The sequence below is a fragment of the Ylistrum balloti genome, unplaced genomic scaffold (assembly GCF_031769215.1).
Source record: "Ylistrum balloti isolate Yb309-2 unplaced genomic scaffold, AGI_CSIRO_Ybal_v1 Utg369652, whole genome shotgun sequence".
In the NCBI taxonomy this organism is placed as follows: Eukaryota; Metazoa; Mollusca; class Bivalvia; order Pectinida; family Pectinidae; genus Ylistrum; species Ylistrum balloti.
Genome location: NW_026781907.1, coordinates 249760 through 265437, shown reverse-complemented (window position 1 = coordinate 265437; position 15678 = coordinate 249760). Strand labels below are relative to the sequence as shown.

The following is a 15678-nucleotide window of genomic DNA, read 5'->3' as shown; positions in this document are numbered from 1 at the left end:
ATCAGGTGAAAGGATTGTTTGGCATTAAAAAGATATTCTCGATCATTTAAATCATTATTTGTTACATCATACATAATATCTTTTTTTGAAACAACTTTTTACATATCACTACCTACAAACACTCAAGTTTAAAAAAAATGTCATCACTTCATTCTGATTGGTCAATCATTGTTGTTATGGTGATGTGGTATATAAAGGTAGTTTAAATAGATGCAAATATTGATACCAATGACCCCTGACCTTACTGATGATTAGTAACTTTTATTCTACGCCAATGACCCCTGACCTTATTGATGGTCAAAAACCGAAAAACCCCTGATCTTACTAATAGTTAATAATTGCAGTCCACACCAATGACCTTGTAGTCCACACCAATGACCCCTGACCTTATTGATGGTTGTAACCAATGAACTCTGACCTTACTGATGGTCAGTTATTAATTACTATATATTGTAGATAATTAAAATCTGTTAATTGTATTTCAATGGCCATTTTGCTTAAATTTGCTTTTATGAATTCTTTTCTTTCTGTTGTGTATAAGCCTGTATTTTGTGTAACATATCATTCTTTTGTAGTAATGATGCAGTTACCTCCCTTTGGTTTTATGTAAAACTGTATTTGGTGTAACAAACATTCTTTTGTAGTAATGACGCAGTTACCTCCCCTTGGTTTTATGTAAAGCTGTATTTGTTTAACAAACATTCCGTTATAGTGATGGTTACCTCCCTTGATTCTTTTTGTTTGTACATTAAACATTTGCCATCACTTTGCCCATTAGGCCACGCCCCAGAGTGACGATGAGTTAGAACAGGAGGTAAACAGGTTTCTATACATATTGTCGAATGCCTGTCACAAAAATTATGGTCATGCATCTTGATCCACATCTGATGGTTGTATTCCGTTGACATCAATGCATCTGTGATGTTAAAATTTCAGGTCTATTTCATTTTCCTCCTAATATTATTTCTGTTTATTGTGGTATGTGTTTGATGTTAAGAAATAATGCCACTTGTCGACTGCTTGTGGAACCAAAAAAAAAATACTTGTTCAGTGCATTTTCCTGTTAGAAATTCCCTGAATGATTTTACCTGAATAGATTTCCCAGAGATTAGGAGATCAGATATTACAAGGTGATAATCTCTTCCAGATCCTGGTCATGGCACCATGTTTACATTCTGTCTGTCTTCGCAGACTTGTTAAAACAACTTTGTTGCTTTTGTTTCATTTTGCAGCATGTGACAACATTTGTCGTAGATATCTGTCTTTGTCCTTTTTCATGTGCAGGTTATTTACAGCATCATTATGTCCATACACTTGACCTCTACTTGACCTCTGCTACATTGAGCTGTATGTGTACCTACATGGAACACTCTCATCTGACATTGTACTGTATGCTGCATTCATATATATACTGATTGTTATGTAAACTTTACTCTGTGACAAAGTCAAACTTCAATTTTTTCTTTTCCATTAATCATCAAAGATGCTCTAGTATGATCATTTATTGTCATGTTACTTTTAATGAGAATATTTTCATGCTGTTTTTAATGAGAATATTTTCATGCTATTTTCAATGAGAATATTTTCATGCTTCACTATGTGAATATTTTCATGCTGTTTTTAATGAGAATATTTTCATGCTGTTTTTAATGAGAATATTTTTCTGTTATTTTCAATGAGAATATTTTGATGCTATTTTCCATGAAAGTATTTGTTGTACTTTCGATGAAAAATATTTTAGTTCATATGTGCCAGGTATTTTACTATTAGAAAAGGTAAAAATCTGACAAACATTATTTCAATTCTGAAAGAACTTTAATTCCTAACAAATGATTGCTTTTTTTCTTTTTGTTACAGTATTAATCAGTCTATATACTTTCACGTTAGGAAATCATTTTCATATTGAGGATTAAAAAAATAATGTCTAATGTCTCAGTGACATTTTATGAATGAAAGCAAATGCAGAGATTATTATTGTAAACAGAATTGTACAGAATAAATCAGTAATCAGTGGACATAAGATTTCTCTGGAATTCAACTTTATTTCAATAGATTTTAACTATATAATACAGTATGTATTTAACTTATCACATTTCTAGACTTTTGCTCATAGTACGATCGCCTTTTGTCCGGCGGCGTCCAGCGTCCGGCATAAACAATTTACATTTTCAACTTCTTCTTAAGTTCTCATTGAGGTGAAACTTACCTGAAATGATTGTGACATGGTCCTGACCAAAGTTTGTTAATTTCGGGTAGGTCCAAAATCCAACATGGCCGCCATTTTGAAAATACATTGAAAACACATTTTCAACTTCTCAACTTACCTGAAATGATCGTGACATGATATTTTGCCTGTAGCATGCTGGGATGAAGGTTTACGAAGTTTGTTGAAATGAATAGCCTTAACCCACTTTCAAGGTGGTGGCTGAGTGCCCTTGATTCTTAAATCCAGGTGAAATAAGTTCAAAATTTAAAATCTTGTATTTTATGTCAGATGACCTTTTTTGTGAAAAACTGAAAGAAAATTTTTTATTATACTTTCAGAACTTTGAGGAAAAATTCAAAATCTGTGATAAGAATTTTGTAGCTTAGCATACAGAAAATTTTAAAACAGCAATTTTGTAAGGTAACATTGAATGCAGGTATTTTATTAAATTTTTTAGGTGATTTCATCGACAAACACAATTTCTATTTAAAGGGATAGAAAAGTCAACAGGATTTTTTAATATTGAGCTGAAATCCTTTTCAACACAAGAGAATCAAATTTTTAAATTGTATCGGGAATTTTCAGGGGAAAAAAATAGTCATATAAAAAAAAAATCTTATTTGAAATGAAACACATCAAATTTGATTAGGTGTTAGTTTGCCAGCAGACAAAATTTCATGTTTTGAGATGTGCTTATGTATGATATGAAAATTTCTTCATTAATATGCATACTGTAAAAAAAGGTATTATATCTCCAAGTCATTGATTTTGGTGCATCAGCAATTTCAAAAAAATTTTGTGCATAAAACACAATTTAAGAAAAAAAACAAAAAAAAAGGAAAAAAAAGAGAGAGACAAAAGCTCTCAATTTTTTTAGCGATGCCTTAATTTGCTCTTTTTCCTTACCCAGTAATGTGTGGCAGACAAAAAATTGTATTTCTTTTTATTTTAGGTTCATAGAAACCGTAACAAAGTTAAACATGTAATAATGCCAAGGGGCAAAATAACTTGTCTGAAAAATCAATAACTTGAAAGAAAAATATAAAATGATGATTCTTTATAATAGACATGTACCATTTATTTCAGGGATTGGGAGTGGGGGACAGAGTGGGGATAGGGGAGGGGGGATGGGGAGTAGTCACTCAGTCAATGGCAGTTATTTATGATAATTCAATAAAGTATCTAGATATATAAAAGTATATAATATATTGTATAGCATATAACAATGACTATCACAATATCTCTGTGATACTACAACCAGGCTGATGAAAAATGCTAACTCACTGACAAAGCAGCACAAGTTTTTACTACAATAAAATTTTGTGACAGGAATTTGATTCCCAGATACCTGACAACTGCACATTTTAGGGTAGTTTATTGTAGTTTATCGGACTTGGTCTAGTTTAGGAGAAAACTTCCTGTCCTGACCACTTTAATTTGTGATCTGTAAAAAGACAAATAAATACAAGAAACCAGTCAGGTGTAAAGATGAACAACCAAATAATTTACACATACATGATTATTAACTTCAACATGTATGTTAGCAGTGACAATGAAATCAAAAATGATTCAGCCATGCCTAATTGTTGATGTTTGAGGTTGATTGGCCCCCCTCATCTCCATTCAAAAGAGATCCAAACATCAACAGCTGTAAGTATTGGTTGATTTGTTGGATAAGATGTGTATATTCTTGTGATTTAAGCCTCGTTAACACCTTTGATTACAGGTAATGGATGAGCTATCAGACATGCTGAGTATGAAAAAAGACCAAGTGGAAAAGACTGTACACGAGTGTAAATGTGATGATCTGTCAGCCATGTTTAATATGATCATGGACACAAAAAGAAGTGAGAAAGGTAAATGGGTTTTATTTGTCAATGAATCAGATGTCTGCAAAAAAATTGTCTATATGTGGAGAGAATATAGCTGAAGACTTTTCTGGAACTCTTATTAATGAAAAATGATTAGTTGTTGGATAATATATATATATATATATATCACCAGTAAGGAGTAGGAACCGGTATCAGTTTTGAGCATCCATGTTACACTGACACACCTAGTTCAATAATGCATGTTGTTTTGGTTCCAGGTTTGTTTGAAATTGACTACACAACACAGCCAGAAAAGAAGCTTGACATAAAAACAAAGAAACACAAGCGAAAGTCTATGCAGCAGAGGACAGCAGAGTTGGAGGGTGGGTCATCACGTGGTAACCATGGTAAGATTGCTCACTGAATTTCACAGTAAACAATAGTATTATCCATATTCCTCCTGCATATTAATGTTAATTACAGGTATAATTTGTAAGGTAACATATACCCTTAACTCAACACAGATCATAGGTATAATGTTTAAGGTTACATATACCCTTAACTCAAACGGATCATAGGTATAATGTTTAAGGTAACATATACCCTTAACTCAAACAGATCATAGGTATAATGTGTAAGGTAACATATACCCTTAACTCAAACAGATCATAGGCATAATGTAGATTATGTTTGTTCTATTTGTAGTTGGTCATCATGCTGATGCCAATGAGCTGTCACCAAAAACTGGTCAGACCGGGGAAGGACCACCCAACGAACAACACAAAGTCAGTGCCAGCTTTGACTTCATGGCCCTGTGCAGTGCCCCATCTTGGTTAGGACCAGAAAAGAAACGATCAAAACCAAGGCGGTCTTTACGATACAACAGGCTTATGTCCCCTAATCAAACATCGGTAAATATTATCATAGAGTTCTCAACGTGTCTTTAACTATCACAAAGTATCTATAACCATAATAGAATGTCAATGTGTCTGTTACTATCACAATATGTCTTAGCTGTCACAGAACATCATTGTGTCTGTATCTATCACAAAGTGTCTTAGCTGTCACAGAACATCACTGTGTCTGTGTCTATCACAAAGTGTCTTAGCTGTCACAGAACATCACTGTGTCTGTATCTATCACAAAGTGTCTTAGCTGTCACAGAACATCACTGTGTCTGTATCTATCACAAAGTGTCTTAGCTGTCAAAGAACAACATTGTGTCTGTATCTATCACAAAGTGTCTTAGCTGTCAAAGAACATCATTGTGTCTGTATCTATCACAAAGTATCTTAGCTGTCAAAGAACATCATTGTGTCTGTTACTATCACAAAGTGTCTTAGCTGTCAAAGAACATCATTGTGTCTGTTACTATCATAATGAGTCTTGAGTGTGATATTACATGTAATTAACTGTTATGATTAATACTATGTTACAGGATCCCAGCCACAGCAACGATACGATCAACACTATTCCTAATAACCCGAGCAATCCTAACCTCCTGTCGCCGGGACAACCAGGACAGATGGCCTTCAATCGTCGCTCTTTCAGTCGTCGCAACTCATCGCAGCGAAAGAAACGGTCAAGTTCTTATGGACCTGGAAATCGTCGCACAAGCAGTCTCAAAGATGTGCAAGGTTCTAGCAGTTCGCAACCCAACAGTCCCACGACCCTGCTCAGTCCCTCCATACGTATTGACCCACCTCGCCCCCTCCCCATCCAGCGTCCCAAAGACCTGAGCGTGAAGGGTTGTTACCACTTGTCTCCATTCTCTCTTCATGTCCCTGCCAACAAGAGTTCCTCCTATACAAATATTAATGGACCTGTTATGCACCCAAGAGAGAAGTGTAGAAATAATTCAGACAGTTCAAATCCTTGCTCCACTACAGAACTGCTCAGCTGTGCCGGCTCTCTTGAGGCACTCATTGATCCCAACAAAGTAGATGTATCATTGGATGCTGTAGATTCAGGGCAGAAATCAGCTGCTGAAGCCAAAATGTCATCCAATGATAAGCTAGAATCACTTATGGAGGATGGGATTGACTCCGTCGAGGCGCGAATTGCATTAGTAGACATTAAATCTATCGTAAGACCAAAGGTGTCAACAAAACAGGACAAGAAGCACATAGTGACGTCAAAAGTTAGTAATGTGTGTGATTCACGGACGACACTGTCAGCAAGCTCGCTGGAGCGTGTGGTATCTACATCTATGCAATCAAGTGAGGATAGGAATCCACGGATACGATGTGCTCAATGTTGTGAATTAAATGTGTCAGATTGTAACAAGGCCAGCAACAGTGACGCACAACTGTTTACGGTGGACTCGGAAATACCAGAGGACCAGGTGGATAGTACTACAGAATTATTGGGGGCCACTAAAATGGTGGACCTTCCAGAACCTTCGTCAATGGAAATCACAGATCGTGGTGTGGTGTGCTGTAATAAAGATCAAAAGGATGCAGTGAATGGGAAGGACACCTTATCCACAGGGGAGGGACATGTACCTCCTCCAAAGAACGGCCCAGGAGGCTTGCATTATCGGCGCTCCAGTGAGTTGATGAATACACTCGAGTATAGCCCCGATGTAGAGGCCTATTTAGAGGATGGGCGCAGCTCTGTGTCAACGCGTTGTTCCAACATGTCACTCTATAATCTTGTAATGCCGAACACACCCACACGACAAATGTTTCAGATGCCCCTCGCGCGCATAGAAAGCTTCCACAGCGATGACTTTGATGCATTAGCAACAGACTTAGATTTCACCCCAAATGTGAAATCGACGTCGAGCGCCACAACTCCTTCCAGCACTGTAAATACGCCTACTATGCCATGTTTTGCCTATAAACTTCATCTCCATAAGAAGAAAAATGCCAAGTTAAAAGCGAATAAGTTTAAAAATTCAAGTGGAAAAGAAATGTGTGTGAAAGAGATAGACTCAGGAGGAATGTGTAACTCATCTATCACAGAAAGTGAGCTCAGGTAGGATATAACAGGTGTACTAACGAGGTTAGGATATAACAGGTGTACTAACAAGGTAAGGATTATAACAGGTGTACTAACGAGGTTAGGATATAACAGGTGTACTAACAAGGTAAGGACATAACAGGTGTACTAAGCAGGTTAGGATATAACAGGTGTACTAATGAGATTAGGATATAACAGGTGTACTAACAAGGTAAGGATATAACAGGTGTAGTAACAAGGTTAGGATATAACAGGTGTACTAACAAGGTAAGGATATAACAGGTGTACTAACGAGGTTAAGATATAACAGGTGTACTAACGAGGTTAGGTTATAACAGGTTTACTAACAAGGTAAGGATATAACAAGTGTACTAACAAGGTTAGGATATAACAGGTGTACTAATGAGGTTAGGATATAACAGGTGTACTAACAAAGTAAAGATATAACAGGTGTACTAATGAGGTTAGGATGTGATATGTGCACTAACAAGGTTAGCATTAACTACATAGATACAGTATAATTGTCTTTAGAAATCACTGGTGTAAAAAACAAAGAAAAAAAATCTGAAGAGCTATAGGGATTTTTTAGCGTTGATATTTGAGGATAATTTCACTCTCTCTCTTCACTTGTTTTAAATGGGATGTTGAAATATATAGGTTTATAATTAGCTGCAGTTAACTTACAAGGGAGTAAATATCTGGACAACTCTCAAAGCGGATTAATTGTGTCTATGACCTTAGTGTAATTAGATTAAAACACCCACAGCTTGGACACTCAGAGACCTCAAGGTTGTTACTTCAATCTAAATAGAGGATTAGAATGGGATTAACATTTTCATTGTGTAACGTCTGGTCAGCTTAACAAGCCACATCTGTTTTACCAGAGAAATGGATATTACTTATTTGTATCTATATTCTGTCTACAGGTGCTGGTGATGAACGTTTACATATGCTGTTCGACTTAAGAAATTTGATAGTTTTAACGATGTATTTGATGAGATTTTTGTATTAACTTGATGTCAAGTGAACTAGACTTTGAACTACTGGTCTGGTGAGAAGATTAGAGAATCAGTATGTGTTTAAACTTTTACCATTGGGTAGAAATCTCTCTAGAATTTTATTGTTGAGAAATAGTTTTGGCTGGTATAGTATAAAGTCTCACTTTAGAAGTGATACTCTGTTGGATGTATTGAAATGGTGAATGGTTGTGAGCAGTCCCCTAGTGTACTGTTTATTGCTGATACGATATCCATTTGCATGCTGTAGCCCAAGTGTATACAATATCCCTGTGGATACTGTAGACTGTGGATACAATATCCCTGTGGATACTGTAGACTGTGTGTATACGATATCCCTGTGGATACTGTAGACTGTGTGGATACAATATCCCTGTGGATACTGTAGACTGTATACGATATCCCTGTGGATACTGTAGACTGTGTGGATACAATATCCCTGTGGATACTGTAGACTGTGTGGATACAATATCCCTGTGGACACTGTAGACTGTGTGTATACAATATCCCTGTGGATACTGTAGACTGTGTGTATACAATATCCCTGTGGATACTGTAGTCTTTGTGTATACAATATCCCTGTGGATACTGTAGTCTGTGTGTATACAATATCCCTGTGGATACTGTAGACTGTGTGTATACAATATCCCTGTGGATACTGTAGACTGTGTGTATACAATATCTCGGTGGATACTGTAGACTGTGTGTATACAATATCTCAGTGGATACTGTAGACTGTGTAGACACCATGAGGAAGTATTCACATCACGGGATTGACCCGTCAGTTGATATGATGATGAAGTATTCACGTTACAGGATCGACCCGTCATGTTCAGAGCCACTGCTCAGCTCAGGGAGTGATGGAGGGGTGGAGAGAGTTATGGAGGAGGTTGTAGATAAACCCTCCTCAGTCAGCAAAGCCAAAATCCATCCCATGGACAAAGGTAAGCTAGCACTAAAGGGAGACAACTCTCACATCAAACCTGGAAGAAAATTTTGTTGTATTAGTCAAGTAATTGTCAGTGTGTTGTCATGGGTAAATACTTGTATAAGGAACAAAAGTATCAAGTCTCTGGGATACTGGTTTTGACTTTTTTTTCTGACCAGAAGTTCCTAGATGACCTTGTGTCTCATCAGTTAATGCATGCAGTCCGTAAACTTTTCCTCTAAAATTCTACTTCTCCTTAACACCTCAGTTGATTTCAACCAAATTTGGACTGAAACATCATACGGAGTGGACAATCATTTCTTAAATTCAGAAAATTGATTCTACCCCTGGGAACTGGGGAGAAGGGGTCAGAAAGGTTTATCTTTTAGAATTTTAATTTTAATTTTGCACCCTAATGTTCCTTAATTCCCCCTAATGTAGTCCAGAGGAACATTGTGTGCATGTTTTACAGAAACAAAGACCTTATTCTCAGCAGAAGAAATAAGCCAAATAGGGGAAGTTATAGAAATCTATTTTAAACGGATTTTAACTGAATTTGTTGTAAATTGTATCTCATTATATGGAGTTACATATAATGGGATTGTGGTCTTCACTTTTCGTACGAGTGACATGATTTTGTATTTTACAGATGAACAAGATACGAGTGAATTGATATTACGAGGTACAAAAATCAACAACAAGTCCATTCCAAAAAACAAGTGCACAAGCACCTCCAATGCGAGCGAGTCTACGGGTAATGATGTCAGGACCAGGAAGCAGCAGGTATGTCACATGACCAGTCATGTTACCTGTCACATGGGAGCAATGATTGTGCTTTTAACTTATATTCCATCAGACATTTAGTAAGGAGTATTTTTTATTGTTTCTCAATTTTTTAAAAAAAAAATTTTTTCCCTTTATTTTCATTTTCAATTATTTCAAAACTTTTCAATCTAACTATAGTTTTTGGCTCTCACAGTTTTCTCTGATGGGCAAATCTTAGTGATTTTTTTTCAATATTCAAGATTACAATAGGAAGAGTTTGGTTGGTCACCAGGTTAGCAATCTAGTAACCCTTCACTGTCAAACTGTCTTGTATTGTAACTAATGGGAACTGTTTACTATCACTCTAGGAAGTATTTAGGGAAAAAAATGAAATTCATGATATTTTCTATGTAGGACTTTGAACTCTTAAATGGAAGACATTCTAATCAGACTGTGCAGGAGACAAATATACTTTATCAGAGAAAGATATCCCTACACAGGAAACAGAACAATATCTCCACACTGAAGTAGAAAAAGATATATTTACTTTGAAATAATGTAAGATATCTCTGTGCTAAAACAGAAAGATATTTTTACAGTAAAACAGGGAAAGATATTTCTACACTAAAACAAAGAAAGATATTTTTACAGTAAAACAGGGAAAGGTATCTCTACATGAGATCAGTGGAAGATATCTGACATGACATCAATGACAACCTACTTCTTTAGTCTGATAGGTCCATTCCTAGTCACATGACAGTGAGAACTTTGCTCATCCTTAAGTCTGATAGGTCCATGCTTGGTCACATGACAGTGAGAACTTTGCTCATCCTTAAGTCTGATAGGTCCATGCTTGGTCACATGACAGAGAGGACATTACTCATCCTTAAGTCTGATAGGTCCATGCTTGGTCACATGACAGAGAGGACATTACTCATCCTTAAGTCTGATAGGTCCATGCTTGGTCACATGACAGAGAGGACATTACTCATCCTTAAGTCTGAAAGGTCCATGCTTGGTCACATGACAGAGAGGACATTACTCATACTTAAGTCTGATTGGTCTATCTTTTTCACATTTAATGTAAACAAGATTTGAAACTCAAAAATAAGGACAGTTTAATATCATAGGTAAGTATAGGTTTTTTCTGTATTGATGTAGCCTTCAGTTGTTGTATATATAAAATATCAAGGGAATGACCACAACCCAAATTCTACTTGTCATACAATGAAGTCAAAGTATTTAAACCTCATCGGTTTTCTTATTAGTTGTTTAATTTGTTATAAGGTAAAGTAGGAATAATAGATAATTGTTTTAATGATTTATAAAAACTTAATTAGTCAAATATGAAAGCGTTTCTTTAGAGACGCTTGGGGCTAAAAAGCCTGTTACATCACAAGATATCAACACGTTATCTAAGGACAGATGATTTCTAGTTCTAGGCTAGAAAGCCTATGTTACATCACAAGATATCAACACGTTATCTAAGGACAGATGATTTCTAGTTCTAGGCTAGAAAGCCTATGTTACATCACAAGATATCAACACGTTATCTAAGGACAGATGATATCTATTTTTAGGCTAGAAAGCCTATGTTACATCACATGATATCAACAAGTTATCTAAGGACAGATGATTTCTAGTTTTGTGGTCACCTACAGACAATTGCTAAATTGTTTGCACAGGTTTTAAAACATAACCATTATCAGAGGAAAGTTCATAATTTACCCCATTGATATTTTTTTTCGGGATATATTGCACCAATTTGAAAGCACAGATCTCATTCACTGAAGTGTAACATTTTCTGACTCACTTTGCGACATGACATTTCTCAAGTGTGTACTGCATTCAACCAACTCACTGAAGCGTGACATAAGTATGACATTGGTCAACCAACTCACTGAAGCGTGACATAAGTATGACATTGGTCAACCAGCTCACTGAAGTGTGACATAAGTATGACATTGGTCAACCAGCTCACTGAAGTGTGACATAAGTATGACATTGGTCAACCAGCTCACTGAAGTGTGACATAAGTATGACATTGGTCAACCAGCTCACTGAAGTGTGACATAAGTATGACATTGGTTAACCAACTCGCTGAGAAGTGTGACATTGATGAACCAATTCTTTGATGTGTAACATTGATCTCCCAACTCATTGATGTGTGACAGGTAATCAGCAGACCACGACCAGGGTGAATACCGTGACATAGTTTGAGTATTATTGATTTTGGCACAAGACAATCCTAGCATTAAATTATTGAGAGGGATAAACATCGCATGTATATGTGTCAGGAGACTAAACCACACCTAGAGATGTCAAACTTATAACATCTGGTGACTATTGTACAGTTCACTTCAGGGTACTGAGAATTCATCTTAAAGGATATTTCATTGTTATGTATAGATAGTGTTATAACATGCTTGGGTTGGGATAATTCTATAATGCATGCCTTCATAGGTTTTTTATCGTGATTTTTAATGTTTATAAATCAGATATTAAACATTTAAATTTTATTGTTTAACCTCAAAATCATATCGGCATTTGCCAAAAAACCTAGAAATCCCTGCTGCCCTTCAGACAATGTAAGTGAGAAACAATTTTTTCCAGGAAATGAAAATGATTACTTACTTTTTTATTGAAGAGGAAATTTCAATTTTTTTTACAATGTTAAGTCCTTCCAATTACTTATACATGGTCATATCGAAAATGTTCTTGAGCAAGTAGAATGTTCTGAAAGCAACAAAAAAAAAAGCAGAATGTGTTTTAAACAAAATGAAGTTTTAGTTTATGCCAATCAAATGATTCCAGCAATTGTATTTTTTAAAATATGTGACAGGCCTTGTTTAAACAAAAAAGTGATACGCTAACATGTAGTGATATTGTGACACCCGACTCATTGAAGCATGACATTATGTGACTTGATTCCATGAAGTCTTGATAATTTTGTGACTGTGATGTGACATTGTGTGACCTGACTCTTTGAAGTATAACACCTTTAGTTCAGTTTGAAGGTTGTGTAACCTTTTCTGAACCATGACACTGTTTGACACGACTCACTGAACTGTGACATTTCTCACTCCTTCTGCAGCCGAGATGGCCTTTCTGTTTTATAAATTTAGTTGGAAGCTACTAACCAGGTGAGTCAGATCATCATAACAGTTGAGTTTGAAATCCATATATTTTGGAATGGTCATTTACTTCTCCTATTTTGCTTCAACTTTTCCGTCTTTATTGAGAAATGCCGGCTGGGAATTACGGTCTAGTATTTGCCACTGATGTTGTATGTGAGTTTTTTTCTTGATACTGCTGCAAGCTTGTGTTTTATTTTAGTTTGACATTGTTTTATTTAAGTTGACAATATTAATTTACAAGCAGTACAAGTATACCTTGATCAGATGAATACATTCACAGGATAAACATAGGTAATATGGCTGCTGTAATTTAATTGATTTTAATGCCCATTTTGTCCGATCAGAACCAGCTACCATATGTGACTTATAAAAAGAACCAGTGTCTCAAATGACTTTGTCCTAAGTTATGTCATGTACTTTTATGATTCTGGAAGGTACGGATCAGAATTAGGATAAATTCAGAAGTTTTAGAAATTAGTTTTGAGAATCTTTCTGGTTATGGTGGACAGATTTTATATGTGTAACTTTTTCTGTCCAAGTCTGTCTCATTTACACTGTATTGGATTTTCTTCTGCATTAATAAGTTGTAAATATCAGATTTGCTATCAGAAATATTATCCTTGATATGTTATTTTGATGTGTATCATAAAATTAATTTTTGTCATCACGTTTGTTAGATAAATCCATGTTAGTGTGACTTATTCTTCAAAATGGACACACCTGTGTCAGAGTGTCTCTTTGTTGGTTGTTAAATTGTACTGTCAACTAGTTTTCCCCTCCCCATCCAACATTCCATGAACTTGACCCTTTTATTTCCTTACTTGTACATGTACCTTAATGTCAACCTTAGGTGACCCTTGACCTCAAATCTTTTCACACCAGTTCCAAGACAGTGGCCCATCTGAGTTTTGGTCTGCCCTGACTTTGAAATTTTTTACACAAGCTCCCAGAAAGTGGCCCTTCAGTGTTGGTCTGGCCTGACTTCAAATCCTTTCACACAAGTATTTAGAAAGTGGCCCTCCAGTGTTGGTCTGGCCAGGCTTTGAATTATCCTACACTATTTCCTACATAGTACCCCACAGTAATCTGTCTACCCAGACCTTGAATACTGCCATCACCAGTTTCTAGACAGTGTCCCTTCAGTGTTAGACCACTCCTTTCCTTAAAGCCTCCCACATCAGCTCCGAAAGTGTTGCCAGTAGACTTGTAGTTGTACCTGTGTTATCTGCACAGTTGTTATTATACATTGTAATGTAGTATATGTATGTATGTCAGCAGGCCATAAAAATTACAAACTCTCATGTGATATTTTTTTTCCTTATCATTTTCTCAAATTTATGTTTGAGAATCAAATCATTTACCATGTAGGTGTGATAAATATGAGTTCCTTGTTTTGTTTAATTTTTTTTATATTCAGTTTAATCAATTTCCTTTGAAATACAATCATTCTGATAAATTTTTGCAATGATGATTATGCCTGCTGTAGGAAGGTGAAGGATAAAAATACAAAAGTGAATAATAAATCAACAAATACAAAATTATATTAATAAAGGGAGATAACTGGTTCATGGATAAAGGGAGATAACTGGTGGTACAGAGCATGGTCAATAAAGGGAGACAACTAGTGGTACAGAATTATATTTATAAAGAGAGATTATTTGTGGTACAGAGCTATGTCAATAAATGGATATATTTAGTGGTACAGAGCAAATAAATAAAGGGAGATCACTGGTGGTACAAAGTGATATCAATAAACGGAGACTATTGATGGTACACAGCTATATCAATAAAGGGAGACTATTGGTGGTACACAGCTATAACAATGAGAGATAAATGGTGGCAAAGAGCTATGTCAGTGAGAGGTTCATGATGGTACAGGGCTATATTAATGAAGAGAGTTTAACAGAGCTTTGTCACTTAAGTAAAATGATTAGTAGTACAGAGTCATGCCAAGAAAGGGAGCTAACTATATTGGTATAGAAATACACCAATAAAAAGGAACTGATTGAGAGTAGCACTGTACAATAATGTGAAGTAACAAGTGATACAGAACCCCATCAATAACTGTTTCTTCATTGCTACATCTAAGAAGGGAGATAACTAGTTGTATAGAACTACATCTAAGAAGGGAGATAACTAGTTGTATAGAACTACATCTAAGAAGGGAGATAACTAGTTGTATAGAACTTCATCTCAGAAGGGAGATAACTAGTTGTATAGAACTACATCAAAGAAGGGAGATAACTAGTTGTATAGAGCTATATCTAAAAAGAGAGATAACTAGTTGTATAGAACTTCGTCTAAGAAGGGAGGTAAATAGTTGTATAGAGCTATATCGATAGAGAGAGATAACTAGTTTTATAGAACTACATCAAAGAAGGGAAATATTTAGTTGTATAGAACTACATCAAAGAAGGGAGATAACTTGATGTATAGAACTACATCAAAGAAGGGAGATAACTTGTTGTATAGAACTACATCAAAGAAGGGAGATAACTTGTTGTATAGAACTACATCAGGGAAGAGAGATAACTAGTTCCTCAGAGTTATATCAATACTTGTGGTGCAGAATAACATCAGAAAAAGGGAGATAACCTATATTTCTAAACTTTCATCATTAATGAGAAATTAAGCTAGTGGTAGATAGTTTCATCATTACAGACAAGCATAGTGGAAAAAAATCTGCATCATATGCAGGGGAGATAAGAAAAGACACAGAACTGCATTGTAAAGGGGAAATAACTGGTGATAAAGAACTTCATCATTAGAGGGAGTAACTGGTTTTGACACATCCCCACAATTACTTTGATGTTTTCTTTATTTAAATCAGCAGCCCATGGCTTTCTGATCT

The 15678-nt window shown here is 35.7% G+C and overlaps 1 protein-coding gene across 1 annotated transcript in view; it reads left to right on the top strand.

Moving 5' to 3' along the window:
* LOC132557359 (serine/threonine-protein kinase par-1-like) overlaps positions 1–15678 on the top strand; it is a 166941-nt gene that overhangs the window by 132429 nt on the left and 18834 nt on the right. Inside the window, exons 8-13 of the mRNA XM_060221853.1 lie at positions 3933–4062; positions 4296–4424; positions 4723–4928; positions 5456–6996; positions 8814–8941; positions 9575–9708. Coding sequence (XP_060077836.1) covers positions 3933–4062; positions 4296–4424; positions 4723–4928; positions 5456–6996; positions 8814–8941; positions 9575–9708 — 2268 coding nt within the window. The remainder of the gene's footprint in view (positions 1–3932; positions 4063–4295; positions 4425–4722; positions 4929–5455; positions 6997–8813; positions 8942–9574; positions 9709–15678) is intronic.